Source organism: Zonotrichia leucophrys, chromosome 7 (assembly GCF_028769735.1).
Source record: "Zonotrichia leucophrys gambelii isolate GWCS_2022_RI chromosome 7, RI_Zleu_2.0, whole genome shotgun sequence".
NCBI classification, from domain to species: Eukaryota; Metazoa; Chordata; class Aves; order Passeriformes; family Passerellidae; genus Zonotrichia; species Zonotrichia leucophrys.
This window is the reverse complement of record NC_088177.1, coordinates 36,213,998-36,233,527: the sequence shown is the minus strand read 5'-3', so window position 1 is coordinate 36,233,527 and position 19,530 is coordinate 36,213,998. Positions and strand designations below refer to the sequence as shown.

General features: G+C 40.0%; 1 protein-coding gene across 2 annotated transcripts in view; it reads left to right on the top strand.

Annotated features, from left to right (window-relative positions):
* The window catches only part of SNX4 (sorting nexin 4), a 33,439-nt gene extending 15,518 nt beyond the window's left edge, over positions 1-17,921 (top strand). Inside the window, exons 6-14 of one of the 2 annotated variants that reach the window (XM_064718835.1) lie at positions 310-365; positions 4,873-4,945; positions 6,452-6,513; positions 7,990-8,055; positions 11,882-11,971; positions 13,193-13,292; positions 14,047-14,192; positions 15,584-15,698; positions 16,031-17,921. In XM_064718835.1, the coding sequence (XP_064574905.1) occupies positions 310-365; positions 4,873-4,945; positions 6,452-6,513; positions 7,990-8,055; positions 11,882-11,971; positions 13,193-13,292; positions 14,047-14,192; positions 15,584-15,698; positions 16,031-16,078 (756 nt within the window). In that variant the 3' untranslated portion in view covers positions 16,079-17,921. The remainder of the gene's footprint in view (positions 1-309; positions 366-4,872; positions 4,946-6,451; positions 6,514-7,989; positions 8,056-11,881; positions 11,972-13,192; positions 13,293-14,046; positions 14,193-15,583; positions 15,699-16,030) is intronic. The other variant, XM_064718836.1, reaches the window with a different exon arrangement.
* The last annotated feature ends 1,609 nt before the right edge of the window (positions 17,922-19,530 follow it).

Sequence of the window (19,530 nt, the reverse complement as noted above, 5' to 3'; positions counted from 1 at the left end):
TGTATCTTAAATCCATGATTTGTGCAGCATTTTAAGAAGGGACTATTTCTGTGGGACTTGGATTTTACCAGCTTTATTTTAGTGGTTGCTGTTTACATCATATTCACAAAAATAGCATAGTTTTTTGACTTTTTAATAAAAATATCTGACATTCAGGGCAGCTGGTGTCAACTTGTTCAATGTTGGAAGACTTAAATATGCCATGAAGGCAGGACGTTTTTCTAATGGTGCTGCCAGAAGGCTGAGATTTTTTTTGTCACTGAAATTTAATTGCATTAAATTAACAAAGCTTTTTTTCCCCTTTTTCAGGCAGATTCCAGATTAAAAGCTCTTAATGCAACATTCAGAGTGAAAAACCCAGACAAGTAAGATTCCACATCCTTCTTCCCTCTCTTTCCCTTTTTCAGTTATAACTATAACGTTAGGTGACAGAATATTCTATCTCTTTAGTATAAATTCAGAAAAGAAAAATTATCTTTCTGCACTTCAGATCTTAACAGGAGCCCAATAAAGAGGTAGTGTGAAAATATTTGATGAATCCTGCCTCCAGAAGCAGGAAGCATTCAGAAAAATTCCATCACTTTATGTAAAATGAGTATTTCATTTTAGCTAGACTAAAATGAAGGGACAAAAAAATCCCCAAAACCAGACTCTGAAAAAGAACCTCTTAATATTTGTTTTCAAGAAATCTTTCCAAGCATGAGCAGAGTACAGATTGATAGTAGGTCTTTCCAAAAGTCTGCTGGTGTACAGCTCTGGATGCACACACCCTGGAGTTGCAGTTCACAGTTCTTTCCAAGCTGCCAATTTTCACAGATGCTTTTGGAAGTCCAGAGGTCAGTTCAGCTCTGTTGCAGTTTACAGAGCTCTGGGACAGGCACTAGAGCAATCTGCTGGATGGAAGAACTGCTCAGAATTGTCAGTGTGTATAGTGGGAGGTTCATCACGCCCTTGGTGATGTGGGAAGGGTAAATGGGAGTTTCTACTTCTGCAGTGGTTTAGAAGCATCAGTGTGCAGTGATGGGGCCAAGAGATGTTGCTGTTTGCCATCCACAGGCTGTGGAGGCCTGTGCAAAGTGCTCTACTGGGTGCTCTTGCTGTCCAGCAGTGGCACCAGGAGATGCCCCTTGGGGAGAGCTCCTGTGCCTGACTGCTGTCTGTGCCATAGAATCTCTGGGTTCTGTTAAGGATACAATATCTGTGCATATTGTGTTAAGGATACCTTTCTGAGCCCCTTCATAGACTTAGCCTGTGAATTGGTCCAGTCCCTCCTTTTTTACTGTGCTTGTTTTCAGGCCCTTCTGTGGCAGCCAGGAAGCTTTTAGCCAGGGTTTAATGTAAATGATGACATGAATGAATGAGATTGGAAGACAGCAATTCTCTGTATCTGCAGGTGAAAATGGCCCCTTGTTTGAATGCTTCACCCTCAGTCATCTTCCTCTGTGGCCAGTAGGAGTTATCTTTTCCTGCTCTCACAGCAGGTAAACTGCCAGAAGTCTGACTGTAGGCATGGGTGGGCAAGACTGTTTAAGGAGCATTCTTGTTAGCTTGTAATAATTGTAACAATCTTTCAGAAAGCAAAGCTGTTATGAGGAGGAGCTTGTTAAAAAGTAGAAAAAGGGTTAATACAAGGAAAACATGAGGAAAGGGCTTGTAACAAAAACAGTCCTGGAGCGTGTGTGCCTTGGTAGAGCTTTCACAGCACTTGAGAAATGGGCCATGTTTTCTCTTGTATTCTGCCAGCAACCTAAGTTCCAAATTGCACTTGGGGATACAAACTGTTTAATAAATAACTCCTGAGCAGAAGTTGTTTGTTTGCCTTTTGCTGCAGCATGTGTGGCTCTGACGGGAGGCACAGTGCCCTGCTCTGCCCAGCACGCTGGTGCTCGAGCTGCCTGCAATGTGATGCCTGGCCCCTCTGCTTTACCTTTGCTGCTGTTCTGTGGCTGGCTGGTGAGGTGGTTCAGCAAGCTCACCTTGCTGAAACAAAAGGGGTGACCTGAGTGCTGTGTGGAGTGTAGGCTTTCAGGCTCCTGGGCCAGGAGAGGTTCAGCTGAGGAGCAGCTGCAGCTCCCAGCTGGGATTGCCACGGAGCTGCAGCCATCAGCTTGGCAACACGAGGAGCTTCATGCAGCCGAAACCAGGCTGCTCTTCCAGGTCAAATGTGGACTGGAAACTAAACCTGCTCCTGTGGGAAGCAATTTGTAGTTTCAATGGTGATAAAAATATGGTATTCTGGTACTCAGAGGTAAAGTTGTATCTACTGCAGATGTCTCTGATTTGGCCTCATGGCATGCATACTTTCTTTCTCTTTCTGGGCTCTAAGGAAAACCATAGCTCTGGGTTTTGGTGGAAGATTTATTTAGAAAATACTAAAGCTTTTCCTAAGGCAGGCTTTTACATTTTTTTAAAAGTAGCTCTCTGGGTTTTTTTGTCTGGTTATTCAGATAAGTGGCTTGTTTTTTAGTGAACAGTTCTGTTCTTGTAATATCTCTCTTCACAAAACAGGACAATGGCACTGCCTGCCCTGATGCAAGGAGAATTGCTGCTGAGTAAAATGCACAAAGTAAATAACTTACACTGAAATGCTGTCTACTCTAAAGGAATTTTTTTTCTTTGCCAGTATCATAAAAGATATTTTTGAAAGACCTACTGGTGTTCCTACATCAATGTGACCCAATCAATTCTTCATTTGTGTCTCAAGTTCTATTTAATAGCTCAGTTAAGTACCTAGACTGTTCCTAATGTTGCAGAACCAGTAAAACCAAGTGAAAGGTGCTAGTTTAAAAAGCCTCAGTTGCTTTTTAAACAATCTCTTGTTTTACACTTCTACTGTTAGGTTACACTGGAAAGTAAACATCTCTTTGTGTGCCTCACTGAGCCCTGTTTGGAAATTACTTTATAATTATGTAACTTTTTTTTTTAACATGAGCAATGAATAGGACTTGAGCAAATAGTTGAGAAATAAACTTTTGATCTGCAACACCACCAGTCTCTTAAAACCAGTTTTTCCTGAAAATTATATTTGTAAAATTTTCAACCTTCACAGAAGATTGGGAAAAAATAGCAGCACTTTAGTTTATGCTTTTATGAGACAAAATAGAAGACAGCTTGATTCTGAAGTAGTAATTTTAAATTATTTTCTTTTAATTGAGGAAGAATTGCTCTGAGAGATGTATTGCTGCTGAAGGCCAGGATACTGAAAGTCCTGCTAGGCTTCTGACTCTGGCCTTCAGGGAGTACAGCATTCCTAAAAGATTTTTTGTGGCAAAACAGGATAAATAAAACTTTATGTTATAAATTTCTGTAGTGGAAAGGGGAGTCTTCCTGAGCTGCAGGCATGCTTTTTAATCTTTTGTTTTTAGTTCAATTATTTCAAATATCTTCACTGTACGTGTCTGCAGCTGTCTGACATGCAGCCCTGGTGCATATTTTATAAAGTGTAAACTGAAAAGATTGCTCTCTAAATCCCACTGTGCAGATCAGTGACTACATTTCTTTTTCCCCATACAGCTTCTCTGCTAACTTTTAAATCTTTTTATATACTTTAACCCTGTGTGTGTCATAATGCTATAAAAAATGCTTCTTGGAAATCAAAAGTATTGGAAGTCATAATAAAGCTTTTACTTCCTGAATGTAAGGATGGGAATATTTTAGGGGAAGACTTCCTGGCAGGGGAGGAAGAGGTGTTAAATGAAAAACCCTGGAATTTCATACTTGGTCACCCAAAACAAGTGACCCAACTCATTTCTGTAAGACCTCTTGGGTACAAGCTATTCTGAAATACAAAGCCTGACTGTGTGCCTGTGGTGGGAGGAGGGATGAAGGTTTTTTTTAATTCTTGAACATCAAACTGGAACGCTAATCTCAGTCTCCTGTTCCTTAATTTTAGTTGCATTCTTCTGTGTGTATTTTCAATAATTGTTCAGTAATTTCGGTAAAGCTGTTTCTGGCTTCCTATCTGGATGAAATAAATAAATTCTTGTGTACCAAAGTAGGTCATGAGCTAGACTTGTGTAGTAGGGAGGGTTTATGTGTACACAAGAGGCTGTAGCTGTGGTTCAGTTGGTTACCTGTCACTGGCAAAGCTGTGGCAAACGATTCACCTTTGTTATTAGCAAGAGCTAAAGGTATCAGCTTAAATTGCCTCTGAAGCCTGACTGGGCTGGCTGATAAAATGCCTCTTCTCCAGAAGTGACAAGCCAGCAGTGAACACAAGTCACTTGCAATGCCTTGCCTGTCTGGTACCTTGTTGAGATGTAGTGGTTTGATGGCCTTCAGCCATATGTGGCTCCTGTGCAGGTACAAGTCTCAGTAGGATTTCATATCTTACAGTTACTGTACACATTAGCCTTAGGGAAAATGTAATTGTGAATGTTTCCTTGAACCCCTGAAAACCTGTGCCCAAACTGGATAGAGACAGCTTGAAAGTAAAGTATCTTTGTCAGGTCAGAAATGTAAACAAGTTTTTATGGAGAAATATGCTTCAGCAGATTTTGGCTTTCTATTTGTTTGAAGCTTTCCTATTCACTAACCCTTGCTTTTACAAATCCCATTAAAAACCCCTAACAACAAAACAGTGATGTAATAACTTCAGCTAACTACTCTTACTTCATTAAATTTTATCTCTTAATTTAATCTGAGCCTTCAGCATTTGCATTTAAAGAAACAGCAATCATGCAAGTGTTGGGATGTTTGTTCACTTGAGGGAAATGAAACTCAGCAGTCACTTCTTTAGGAGTCTTCAGCTAATTCCACTCCAACACAATCCAGGCTCTGCTTGCTGGCTGCAGGGTTGTGGCTCTATTGTGCATGCTGTGAAAGCTTGCTTTCATGATGGCTAATGATGTACTATCTGTTTCCTGCTCCCAGGAGATTTACTGAGCTAAAGCACTACAGCGATGAACTGCAGTCTGTCATATCACACCTTCTGCGAGTCAGAGCTGTAAGTATTTCCCATGTGTGTCGTGACAAATAGTATGATTTATTTATAAGGCTGTATTTCTTGTTTAGTCAAGAGCAGTGGTATATGTGTTCTAGAATGAGGGCAGTTTAGCCTGAGGGAGTCTGTCTCTGGAGTGTGGAGCAGGAGACAGCAAGAGGTGAGGGCACTGACTGTACAGAGCTGGGAGGGGGAAGAGTTCCAGATCTGATGGTTGGGTTTGACAGGGCTAATCTGCCCTGTGCTGTGGTAGTCACGTATCACAGGGAGATGCTCTAAACAGAGTCGAGGTGTCTGCTTCTCTCTACTCAGCAGACAAGTAGCTTTTGCTGAATGTTTGGGAAGGCCTCAAAACACAGTTTTCTGGTCAGACATATAATGAGCTTGTAGTATGAATCCTTTATGCTTTCCACTATGTATTTTCTTTTTTTGGCTCGTTCATTGATCTGCAATAAATAATAGCCTTTCTAATGATGACAACAATTATGTAATGCACTTAGATACCCTATGGGTTGAGAGTGGAAGGTTGTTATTTTTTTAAAGACACAAAAAGGAAATAAGAAATTGCAAGTCCAATAGTAAGAGCATGATACTTCTTTTTAGTACGTTCAACAGCGATTTAATTTTCCATGGGCCTGTGTGGCAGAGAGGACAGTAATGGATTGCTCTGCTGAACTCAGGTTCTTGAGAGAATTAGTCACTCCCAAAAGTGGTGTTCTACAGACAGTCCTGTTTTCTCAGGGTTGTGTGTGTGAGATCTGTTGGGCAATTTGTTACTGTTTCCTTTTTCCTACTGCTGTGACAGACATCATAATAACAATGGTAGCTCTTGCAGAACTTTAATCTCATTCATTGGTATGTCACAATTCCAAGGGCATTATCTGGATTACAACTCACACTTCAGAGTGTACACATGTCTTTTCTTCTGAGGTTTTGCCAGCACTGTAGTGCTGGCTGCAGCAGGTACTGGCACTCCAAACAGCTGAAATGACCTCTAGCTCAAGCAATGAGTTCAGTTCATTTCCTTTCCCTTAGTTCACTCAGCTGGGTGGAAAAACCAAGTCACTTGTTAGAATTTTACTGAAGGTTTCCCTACTTCATTGATGTCAAGATGGACTTCTAACTTGCCATCTATAAATTAAATAAATGAGTGTGTGCATAAATTTGGCATTATTCAGATAAAGAATGTCTTCTATTTGGTTATCAAAAACTGAGGGAGCTTGATTATGGTCTCCACAGACATATCCTATCATTGAGCACTTCCAAAGATAGATTTGAAATGCTGCTTTTCAACATAGCATTGATTGTGACTTCAGTCTTCCAGGACTTAATGCTGTTGATTTTGATTTTTATTTTCTTTCAGTTGTGGCTTATGTTAGATTTAGGCCTAATCTAGTTTACCTGTGTAAGAACATTAAGGCTTTAGCTTGGAGTATGTATGGATGTGGGTTTTCACAAAGCAATTGCAGTTAATGTTGATGACCAAAACCTGTCTCTAAAATGTTTTAGAGGGTAGCAGACCGGCTTTATGGTGTCTATAAAGTCCATGGCAACTATGGAAGAGTATTCAGGTAAGAGCTCATCCAGTGTTTAAATACATACATAGTTATGGGGAGAGAGAAGGGAATTTCTTGGCTGTGCTATGCTTTTGAAAAGTGTATTTGAAACATTTCATTGTCTATCTTGAAAAACTCTGTATTGCAGTGCTAATGAGATTTCTGTGCTGTGTGCAGAGATTGCCTGATCTGCTGAGCTTAGTTTCCAGTGCAAGACTACAGCTTTTTGCTTTGTGTACCAGATCTTTGGGCCTCCTTCTGCTGAGCTGGCATTTTCTTTCTTCAGAAAGTAACTCACTATTCTTCATGCAGTTGTCTCTGAAAAAGCTTCTAGGTTCTTTTAATGGATAAAAATCAACAATTATATCTATCCAATTTTAGTAGCTTTTAGAAGTGAATTTGCCAATCGTTTTTTTGATTTATAGGAGGGAATTGCATGCTCAAGTTTTCCATCTCACTGGAGAATTCAAGAATCTAAACTTCTGGTTAAGGGAAACCTCCTGCTTCTACACACTGTTCAAGTGCTAAATTTAATTCTCTGGGTTAATGGATTGCAGATGTCTTTCTCATTGGGGGTTTTAAAATGAAATTAGGTGTAGTTCTGTAATAACACAAAGACAAATATCAACATCAGCAGAGTGGAATGTTTATGAAAAAGTGAAGGACAGAATAGATGCATTACACATAAATTATGCGAAATATAAGGAGAACCTCTTTTTTCCTTGTAAAAAGAGTTGTGGGTGTAATTCTTGTAACTAAGAACTCTCATAAGGTTTCTCAAAGCTGAGAACACAAAATTAAAATGGCAGAGTACATACCAGGATGTCCAGAACAAGTATCTTGCTATCTTTTTTGTAGGTCTGTTTCTTTCTTTATCTAAATAATATCTCTGAAATAAATAGGTGATTGAGACAATTGCAAGTTGGAATTTTTTTTTATTATTAGAACTAAACAAGAGTCTGCTATGAGAACATAAAGCTACATACATCAAATAATTTCAGGAGAAGTAAAGTGCTTACAAAAGTCAAATTCACCCTTTGGTTTATGGAATTGAGAGGCTTCTGTCTTGTACCCTGTAAGTCTGGAAAGCTTAGTGTATTCTTGGTGAGCCCAGAATGTATTTCAGCAAGTTGACCATTATGGTAGTCCCTTGTCCCACTTACATTAAATGCTTGGTGGTTTGGTTTGGTTTGTTTGATTTTGTTTTAAATTGAGTTTCAGCTGTTTAAACAAGGTTATGTTCCAAACCTATCCCAAACTAACTATATTTGTGACTATGAATTTAGGGACAGTTGTTTTACAGAGTGCCATAAACGGCCTTCTCACACTGTCAGTGGTGTTCCTTAAAGAAAAAAAACAATTTGACCAAGTCTAATTTTGAGGCAGTTTCCATTCAGGTGTCACCTGGAAAGAAACTATATACAGGATGCAGCTTATTAACTTCCCTTACCCTTCATGTGTGATGTTGTTGCTCATTTGTTTTTCCTACAGTGAGTGGAGTGCAATAGAGAAGGAGATGGGGGATGGGTTGCAGAGTGCTGGCCACCACATGGATGTGTAAGTACTGACTGAATATCTGATAGTTTGATGTAAGCCAGATGTGGAAACTCTCCCTCTTTCCTCTCTTTTCCCTCAACCCCAAAGTACATATGAGTACCAAGAAAGTTGGGGGTGCATTGTTTTTAGATATACAGTGTTTCTGTGCCTTGGATGCAGGCACAGTTTTAGCATCCATAAACTGTATTAAGTAGCTCAAAAAGCCTCAGGAGAACCAGAGGGGTTTCTTTTTTTATTATTATTTTGAAATCGTAGAAGTGTTTGGAATCCTTCCAGTTTTTCTTTTAAGCTACTATGCCAGAAACTGGAATACAACTTTAATGTACTACAGACCTGATGAGATCCATTTGGTTTTGATAGCAGCATTTTGTACCATGCAGTAGATGGTACACAGATTTGGACTTAATTACAGAAATTTAATTAATTGGCACCAAAACTCCAGTGGATTCTTGAAACAAACACTGACTGGATATATTAAAGTAAAGAATCCTCTCTCTTTGCATCTTTAGAGTCATTTGGCAGAGTATGTGAAGCACAGCCTTCAAAATAAGAGTCTGGCACTTGGGAGTGCTCACAGAAAGGGTATTCTAAGCTCATGGCTTCTGCTTTTCGGGTAGTCACATACAGCAAGTGAAACAGCATTTCTTACCACTCTGATTCCTCTTCTGTAATCCCACACAACAGATAAATAACAACTCCAGCAAGAGATGGAAGGTGTTTGGCACTTCATGCAATAACTTTACCAATAAAGTGTAATTCCTGTGGAAATAAATTCTCAGGTTTAGTTTATAGGGCAGATTTACATACTACTGCCTGATTATTATTGGTGGTGTCAAGTTAACAGGTTAATTGTTCCTGGCCTTTCCAAGTGGAAGGGTTTCAAGAGCCATGCCCTCAGCTTCTTTAGAGTAATTCTGCTTTTGGCAAATCTTTAAGAATTGGACCACTTCTGAATAATTTATTCACAGTTCTGTGTTTTGTTTAATGGGGTTGTTTCCATACAAGAAAAGCTGTAATATTTTCATGGCAGAGGGCCTCTGGTGAGAACAAAGAATGGAGAAAGCATTCTGCTTTCAGAAGAAAAGTAATTGAAGTAGGAGTGGAATACAATGGTAAGCACCTACTGTGGTGGGCATGAATTGAAGAGATTGTGAAAACATGGTATGATGTAGTGGAGTTAAGGAATCGCACAAAGATTTTCAGTGGTTCAGATACACCACACCAAAATGTCAAACACCTGGAGAGGCATAACCAATTAAAAGAAGTTTGTCTCACTTCTTAATCAGGAGGCTCTCACACATCCATAACATTTAATATTTCTGTCTGGAACACAGGGCTAAAGATCCAGAGTAATGGCAGTGGGTAACTGCTGTTGTGGGTAATTTTACTCACTGCATGAAGTCTGAGGTAGCCTTCATTGTCTGTCATCTCCTGTGCTCTGGCACTCTTGTACAGCAGCAATCCCTCAGTGATGACAGTCAAGCAAGAAGCAGCAGTTGTGAGGTTCAGGAGCTCATTCAGTGACCCATGTGGTCTCCTAGCACTAAGGTTCATATCTATGATCTCTTTAAAGTATAACTTACCAGTTCAGTTACCATTCCCATCACATCAGGTGGAAATTTATTGCAACAAAAAGCTACTTCTAGAAGGTTGCCTAATACAGATGTTAAACTTCAAAATTAATTTAATTATTCTCTATCTACCCCATATGCTGTGGTCCTAACTAGATGTTTATTTAAGCTTTAGAGTTGTTATTGGTTAGTATGATCTATAACTGCTAAAAGTTTGCAGAAGACACCCCAAAGCTTCTCTGGGTGTGTGCTTTATTACAAGATGAGGCTTGCTAAAGTGACAGAGAATGCTGAGAAAGTTGGAGTGAGTGGCTATAGTTAGCATTTAAAAGATGAAAGAAAAAAATGCCAGACCTTTGATTTCTGTCCTTTATTCCATTAATGAGTGACCCTTTATCTCTGTATCAGCTAGACTGTCATTATATATTGAACCAGTCTAAACTAAAACAAGGGTTTAGTTGGCAGCTTACACAAAGAGTGAGACCATATCAGGTACCTTTAGAATTTGCTGCAGTGTTTCTCCTTAACACTTCCTCTAGTTTGCCCAAGTTTAGGCAATCAGAAATGTAACTTATTACTTTTTTTTTCCCTCCCAAATCAAACTCAGTATAAAAACCTGCCTAGGTAAGGTGGGATTTTGTTTGGGGAGATTTTTGGTTGTTTGTTTTTGAAGTTCTTTTCTGAGAGTTGATCTGCCACAGATGAGCTCTAGCACTGCTCTAAACTTAGATCTTACTTGAAAATGAAATGTGGTCCATCTGCTGCCCTGAGAAATCTAACCACTATACTAAAATTATTGCACTGCAGAACTTAAAATAGGGTAAGCCATTTATGACCTTTGTGGCTGCAGGATTTTTTTCAGAACAAGTGCATTTTTCAACAGTATTGACTTAATCCTTACACTGGTTCATAATATGAATTCTTGCTGTCTCTGTTCTTTAATCCCTTCTACTTAAACTGGTCTGCTGTTGCTGACCACTTCACATGTTATATTTATTCATCACCAAGAGCCTTGGGAGGACTTTTCCTGAGTGTGCCATGTCTTTGATTTCACAGAGCATCAAAACAACTCATCATACTTGCAAACTTCCCAAATTCATGTTACTGATTCCCTTTCAGCTTGAGACTCTGCCACTTCTTCCACAGAGCCAATTACTGGAGAGGCATAGGGAGAAAAGGGAAAACAGAAAGATTCTGCAAAAACTGGAAAGCCAAGAGGTGCTATAATTAGCATTTGGGTCACATTGTGCTGGTTGCTAGAGAAGAATGGACATATGCTCACTTCAGAGAGCCTGCAGGTGTGTGAGATTGCCACATAGCTGAGAATCCAGCCTGAGTTAGCAGAATAGATGAAGGTATTTGTGTGGGATCTCATTCATCCTGGTTATCCCCAGTGGCACATGCCCTGAGTGCCAGGCTACAGAGGAATCTGATTTCTGTGCCTGTGCCAAATGGGATGTGCAGATAGCTCTAGGCCTGTCCCTGCAAATCTGTCCAGGACAGTCACCTTGGCTAGCAAGAACACACTAAATACTGTCAAATAAGCAGTATCAACTAGAAAAATAAAGTGCTTTTTGCCACTTGTAGCCTACACAACAAAACTCTTACTGAATGCAAGAGCTGCAGATTTGGTCCAAGCCCTTGTACTTCAGATTTCTCCCTAAAAGGAGGGTTAAACTTCCTGTTGCTGTGAATTAATATGCTTGACTTACACAGCAGATAAAGCTATAGACTTTGAAGGAGCTGGAGGGACCTAGTGTTGTGGTGTTCAGGGCACTCCTGTGAGTTATCTTGTACTCACACTGAATAACAGGCCATGAAAGCAGCCTCTGCTTTTCAGAAGGTGTGATGTTCACATTCCTGGCCCTTAATGCTTTAAGCCTTGAAGGATTTCTTTTGCACTCTTTTTTTTTTTTTTGTCTTGGTGCTGCCTATTGACAGCCCACTGAAGAAAAGGAATAAATTGGGGTTTTTTCCTGTAAGAAAAGCTGTCTCATCTTCAGCAGGAGAGTTATGATAGGTTTTGTACTTGTCAAAAGATTCATTGTACAATGAATCAATGTAACAACCAAAGAAGCAAGCTCACAGGAATGTTGACATTAGCTGATTCAGAGTTTAATTAAAAACAAAAAAAAAACCCCTTTTTCGAAGTGCTTTTTGCTCTTTATCATGGGTGTTCCCTCTTGTTACTGGATGTGTATCCTTAAAGGTTAAATTAATCAGCTTTACATTTAACTGTGGCTGCTTTTCACTAGATATGCAGCTTCCATTGATGACATACTGGAAGAGGAGGAGCACTATGCAGATCAGCTGAAGGAATATCTCTTCTATGCTGAAGCACTGCGGTATGTACAGAAGTCTAGAGCTCAAAAGGAAGCTGTAGGCATTTTCTCTAATGTGATGTTGATGTTTAATTTAGTCTGGTATCCTCTTGTGTTCTCTGAGAAGAAGAAATTCCAGTATAGTGGAGTCTCTGTGTTCTTGTTTCTTATTCTGCTTACTTGTACTTGATTGCCATGTGAGTGGCAAACAAATTAGAGCTGATCTGACCAGTAGTGAAAAGGAAGAAATGTTAGCATCTGTATACTATAGAAGAAAATGCTGTTTATTCCTCTGGTTCCACTGTTACCTTGGCTTTTGGTGTAATAGTGCCCCAATGTGTTGAAAGCTCCAGGTTTCAAATGAGATAGGCCAAACAGAGCTGTTACAGCCATTACAAATCCCAGGAACTTTCAACATGCCCAGCATAATGTTCATCTGCTGCACAGTCTTGTGCACTTAAATAGCAACTTTTTGTTTTGTTTCATGTTAGTCTTTGTCAGTCACCCCTAACAAGCATGGACACAAAAGCAGATTGCTTTATGCTGCAAGGCTGTGCCTGAAGCTCTTGTGCTTCACAAGGGCTGGCTCTGACCCTCTTGGAGAGGCCCAATAGGAATGGGATTGGTGAGTGCAGGGGCTGCTGTGTGGGAGCCTCTCCTGGGAGACCCTTGTGCATCCGGCTGTGCAGGATGGATGGAGCATCATCAGCCCACACAGCACTGGGAGTTACTGCAGGTGGTCAGAGGAAACTCCTCTTTTCCAGATGAAAGGCACTGTATGAGTCTAGAAGCAGATTCTTGTTTCATTGTTTAAGAAAGAAAATGTGATGAATTTTATGATGGATTGATAGATTGCTGCTGTGACAGGCACCATCTCCAGGTATCTTTTGTCAAAGCTGTGATATTTCTGTAATGTGTTTTGAATTAAATTGTTTTACAGTGGTGTCCTTAAGGAGGTGGAAGGGCTTGTATTGCTGAATGTGTGTTGGAATGAGTCTATAAAGAGAAGCAGTATGCAGTTGTACTAAGAACTTTATTTATGCTTTGGTGCAGGCTTGCTTAACTACAGCATTTGCAGAGTTATGCAGTCTGTGATAGGGCTGTTGAATTTGGGCTAGATGAATAATTAGAGGTGCTTCCTGTCAAAAAGCAAACAAAACATGATGCTATTTGTAAAGTGTAAATGGAGGGAAATGTGGCAAAACAAAGTATTTCATGACAGATCTTTCATTACTTACTTTTCAGGGCAGTTTGCAGGAAGCATGAACTAATGCAATATGATTTGGAAATGGCTGCACAGGACTTAACATCTAAGAAACAGCAGTGTGAGGAGCTGGCAACAGGAGTGAGTCTTTTTCCACTTTCTTCTCCAAGATACCTCTTTCTGAATTTATTTTTTCCTTGAGCCAAGTTACTCAGAATGATATTTAAATGGCACCAGCATGCTGGCTGCTGCTTTTGAGAAGTGGTATCATATGAGCTGGAGGCATGTGAGGTTTAAAGTAACTTGGTTCTTGGAGACTTAAACTGTTTGTGCCAAATGTCTTTTATTGAATACTGAGCAAGTAGAAGATTGCAATAAATATGACTGGAGCAGAATAACACTCTATCTATAGACAACTCTATCCTAAAAATCAAAATGTTGGGAATTCTGGAAGATTTCCTTTGCCTTTTGAACAGTGGGTGTTATTGATATGTTGTGTTAGTCCATTTTATGTAGGAAATAACGTTACCTAAAATAGTATCTGAAAATGGTAACTGACAGCTTTAGAATTGTTAATGTTGCTCTTGGATCTATTGATGTTCTTTATGGAATGCCTTTATGGCTTTTGGTTCTCTTAGCTTCTTTCCTACTTCACTAGGAAAGCTGCTCTGAAAGTTCACCCTTGTCAGCCTTAAAGTGTTTGAACATCAAATTATCTCCTCCCCACTTTACTTAGTCTAGCCTGAGTCATCAGAGCTACTTATCAAATAAGTGGAAGTGGAAATTAAAGCAAAAAAATCAGCCAAGTAGTAAGCACAAATGGCAATAAAGTCACCTGATGTCCTGTGGCTGTGCTCAGGACATGCCAAACCTGGAGTATCCTTGTTTTTTGTAGACTGTGAGAACCTTCTCCCTGAAGGGGATGACCAGCAAGCTCTTTGGGCAAGAAACCCCTGAGCAGAGGGAAGCCAAGATAAAGGTTCTAGAGGAGCAGATACAGGAAGGAGAAGAACAACTGAAGTCTAAAAATCTGGAGGGCAGGTAAATGGACTTGGCTGTTTCAAAGAAAACACAGGGCTTGTTTTAGCAGAAGTCCTTGACTGGATGCTCTTGAAGGTGTTTGCATTTTATAAGTGTTTTTAATATATTCTTGGTGTTTATGAGCTGTCTATAAAAGCTCCTGTCAGCTGCAAGTTGTGAAATAAAGTGCAGTACATGCAGTTAGCTTCTGGTCTGAGTGTATGGCTTATGTAAAACCTGATGACTTTCCCAGTTACTGAGCCCACTCTAATGGCTGACTTGCATGCTTTTATGTTCCACTAGTAATATATTTAGCAGGTGGGCTTGGAGGTCTGCAGCTGAATAGGCTGAGACTCAAAGGCTGATTTGCTTCAAATACAATATGTAGTTTGGTTTGTGTGTAAGGGTGCTGAGCCCATATTCAGCAACTTTTCCTGTGGGGGACACCTTACTCCTGTTTGAAAGAGATTAGAAGGTCTAAGAAGTTGTGTTTGGATAACTGCTTCTTGGTGCTCTAATGAAATTTTCTTCAGGTATGCAAAAATTAAAAATAGGAACCAACATTCTTAAAGCAATGGGATTTTGTAAAAGCATGTCTGTCATATAACATTAGGGGTAAACATGATGTCCCCTGATATGTTAGCAGTAGAGCTGGAAAGGTAAGACTAGTTCATGAATAGTTCAAAGCAACAAGACACTCAGTAAATGCAATATCTTAATAATTTTGGCAGATGTATTTGAGATGTGCTTTTGCAGCTCTGGAAGCAATTTTCGAGTGAATGCTAGTCCAGCACAAATGAAAGTATGAATTACAGATATATGCCTCCATTTTAGCTAAGGAGACCTGACTACACCAAAATCAACAAAATTAATCAACAAATCACCAAACCAACAAAATTAATTTCTGAAGTGAATTGTCCAAGTTAAATTTGCATTGCAAATGTTTGTTGTGCTTAACTGTCTCATATCCTGACAAACAAGTGAGTTTTCATGCTGAAGAGATAAAGATTCTGACTTGACAATTGAAAAGGAAACATGCAGTATTGTGTGCTGAATGTTGGCATAAAGATAATTAATTACCCCAACACAATCTGAGGGAAAAAAATTATATTTTGACTTACTCTGGTTCTATGGCAGTGATACTTCCTGGGGAAAAAACACCAAGCCAAACAAACATCCTAATGTATCCTGTGAAACTCTAGGTTAAAAACCTTCAAAAGAAGGTGGAGAATTAGGTAGTGGTGCCAGTTGTAAAATGAGGGGACTGAGGGATGCATAATATTTGCAGGACTTGATTCACTGACTGAAAGATGGAGGAGCACTGTCATACACAGCTTCTCTGCTGAGTGTCCAGAGCTGAGGGTGGAACATGTAAAACACTTTCTAACAGAAATCATTGCTTTAAATTTCAGAGACTTTGTGAAAAGTGCCTGGGCTGACATTGAACGGTTTAAAGAGCAGAAGAATCATGATTTGAAGGAGGCACTTATAAGCTATGCTGTAATGCAGATTAGCATGTGCAAAAAGGTACGTGTGGCTTGGGAAGGGCTGGCCCAGAGTGTTTGTCCTGTCAGCAGGGGGGCAGATGCACACTGTCAGTGACTGGGAACAGGGCAGTCACAGAAGATTGGAAATCACCACCATTAAACCTCCCACATAGTCTGTCCTCTTGAACTCAGTGCCATGTTAATGTTGAGATAGATATAAAATAGTGTGATCCAATTTCAATGTGGTCTTTGCCTTCTTCTGTGAAGTTCTATGGGACTTCTTTGTAGAGGGTTCTGTTGAAGAAAGCTGTGGATGAGGTTTGCAAATAGAGTATATTCCCACCTATTGATTTTTAACTGTTCTTTTAAAAGGGAATTCAGGTTTGGACCAATGCAAAGGAATGCTTCAGCAAGATGTGACTATCTGGAAATGAATTCCTCCTCCAAGTGCCAGAGAATGGAAGCACAGTGTATAACACCAATGTTATATTGCTACATGACTTACATACAAATCATGAAATAAATGTAATTGTTAATAAAGGATGAAAAGGACATGTTGTTAAATGTTTAGGCCTGACTGCCACTTCTGTGGCACGTTTTATATGTGGTAGCAAAGAATGCAGGGGTAAAAGAGTTACTGAAAACTACAGCTCTGTATTGGGACAAAGGTATTGGGAAAGTTATCCCAGAAAGTATGAACTAAACTGTTCAGAGACTTGTGAAACACCATGCTCTGTAATGTGTAGATCACTTCCAGATGCCCTTCTTTCCAACCCTTGCTGTTTAGAATTTTTAATGCTCAAGGGTGCTTTGGTTTTATAATGGGGCACACAGTTGTGTTCTCGAGGTCTATGCCATAAGAGAACAAAAATGAAATATTGTAATGCCTAGAGTTCATATTTAAATGCCTTTGCATGTCCATAGAGAAATATGTTTTTCCAGAGTTCAGGTTAAGCAGTCTCAAGCTCCTGAGATGTTTGAAACTCTCTACAGTAGAGGTGTTGTACAGTGGTTTGATAACAATATTCTGCATTTACTGGTTCCCACTTCAGTTTTGATATGGGCATTGATTTCTTACTAAACTTCTTCCTGCAAGTAAAGATGACTGGTGATCCAGCTGAGCAGAAAAACCAAAGTCAAAGCTGGTAAGAAGCAGATGCAACTTCTCTTTGGTTGTTTGGAACCTGTTTACACTTGGTGTGAATCTGGCCTGTGGCACCTGTAACTGAAGTTGTTTGGTTCTTAAACAAATAGTTCTTAATGAAGGTGCTGAAATAATAAACCTGGTGCAGCTTCTGTCTTACTTCAGAGCAGTGATGTGCAGAACCCACAATGATCCAAGGTGTCTGTTTGGCCCTTGTAATGATGTTTCAGTGTGTGTGAGTGTGTGTGAATGTGTGGAATATACACACCTGTATAACATGATTTGCAGTTATGGGATTTGCATTAAATGTTTCCAATTATGAAAATCTCTTACCACTGTCTTAATACTGGGCTTTTTCTACATCCTTTCTGAAAGTTCCTGAAGTCTTGTGGAATTTGTCAGACTTGATTGGTAGTCCTGAAGGAAGCTTTGTAATAATCTGTTGAAAAGTGTATTTAATTATTTTGGATTATAACACTATTCAGATTTTTTTTTTGTAAGAGATACTCCCAAAAGTCCTTAAATGTTCTTTTGATAAAACTATCTAAATGTATTTACTGGTATGTCCCATGTTGCTTTTGTCTCTTCAACCTTTCTTTTCTATAAAACCATTGTAAAGAATGCATAGGTCTGGTGCACAGTACAGCTTAAAACTCTGAAGTACAGTGGTGGTACTCTGAAAACCTGTGTTGGCTTTCCCAAAGCATGTGACAGTGACATGCCTGGCTGAGGGGTGATGTTGGGCACGAAGAGCTCTCTTCCTCTAAACATTGGAGAAACATTGTTCCATTCAGAGGTTGCAGTGTCCGGTTCTGATGCAGGCTGAAGGACTCTCACATTCCAAACCAAGAAGTTGCACACTTGATGTATTCAGTAAACCTTCTAAAGGAGTGGTGCCTTAATACAATACCATGAGGCGCTCAGAGTAGGTATTTTTCATGCACTTTGATTTTTGGTAGATTTTTCTGGTGCCTCCTTCCACGTGTCACTTGCTGTACAGCTCATTAAATGTATTAGTATGCCTTTTTTTTCCTTGCTAGTTGTACTAAAATTTAAGAAGGGAACAAAACAGTTCTTGTAAGTTTTGTGCCAAATAAGATAAATAAAATTGCTCTTTGATATTTTTGTTATGTTGGTTTTTTTGTAAAAAACTCTGTCTTTCCTATTCTGAAAACTGCTGTTTGATTTCTTGAAAGTGGTTCTTGTCCATCTTAGCTCTCAAGTGGCCTCCAAGTTTGGGTTTAAAATTTGGTGAATTGTGCAGAGCTTTCCCTTTAGGTAGGAACATAGTGCTAAGGCCAAAATTAGATGCTTGCTACAAGTCAGCTGTCTGAATTTCATGTGTCTCCATCTAGTTAAGAGAAGATGCTTTTGAAGACATTTTGCATTATTTGTGAAATTATGTGACAGGCAAATTAAGTGTAATTTGCAATAACTTTGTTTCTTTTACTTCTGTCTTTCCAGGAAAGCATTGCATGTGATCTGTGTATGGGGGATCATAGCAAACTGTGAAGGTTTCTCCTCCTCTTTTAGCTTTTCAACTTTTTAAGGTAAAACCAGCCAGTTAATGGCTGTTTCCATGTGGGTAACAGAGCCCACATGACAGATGTACACTTGCAAAGAGTGCATTTTTCCAGTTACAGTGTGGATTTCACTCCTGTAAGTTGTTCCACTTTGCCAGCTATCCAGTAAACATTAAAAATTGGTGCCTTGAGAATGAAGTAGGAAGAACATTTTAACTTAATCTTGACAAAATGCTTGTATGTGGAAATGTTTACCTGCCTGGATCATCCATCTGCTGATCCTGGTGCTTCTGTCCCAGGAAGCTTTGCTGGGTGGATTATCAATGCTCATGCTATCTCTCACCTTCCCCATTAATAGCAGTGTCTTGTCACTGCATTTTAGTTGCTACTGTTGTCTGTTCCTGAAATGTAGCGGGGGTGACAGAGCCAACTGCAATGGAAAGATAGAGTTTTATGAACTCTCTTTTTTTAATGTATTATTTCAGTATCTGGCAGGTCAGCCCAAGCAGTGTTAACCTGGCAGCTGTGTGCAGGGACTGCCTTGGCAGGCACAGAGCAAATCTTGGAGCTGGAGGCACGCTGAGGAGCTTGCCTTGTGCAGGTGAGCCAGAGGAAAGTCTTGGCTGTGGCCAAACACACAGCAGAGCCAGCAGAGCAAGGCTGCAGCCCCCGAGCACTGCAGCTCAGGATATCTTCCTGTAGCACTCTCCCTACCACTGAAATTCTTTTGTTCATCTTGGTTCAAGAGCTGAGAAACACCTTCTAATGTTGCCTGAAGATGACACAAAAGGAAGCTGTCTGAATTCCCTGTGCTTGTCCCACAATGACAGGGCAGGGCACTAATCCACATGTCCTTGTGCCTCCTGTTCTGCCCATCCCTGGTGCCTCTGGCTTGTGTTTGCCTGAGGGGAGGCACAATGTGCAATGAAAATCCCCACACAGGGCTGCTCTAGAAATAATGCAGAGAGGAAGCAAGTGGAATGGGAGCTTGGAGGAAGGGGGAGCTTGGAGCACAGGCCTTGGTGTGAAATCCAAGTACAGCACACCTGGATGTCACCAGTGAAAACAGTTGCCTTTTGTAAGCAGTCTCTTTGCTGCTGCCCTGAGTCCTGGTGGGCTCCCACCTGCTCTCCCAGCAGAGCTGTATTTCCTGGGACATGGATGTGTCCCTAAGGATGTCCCTCAGTCTGTCCCCTGAGAGACCC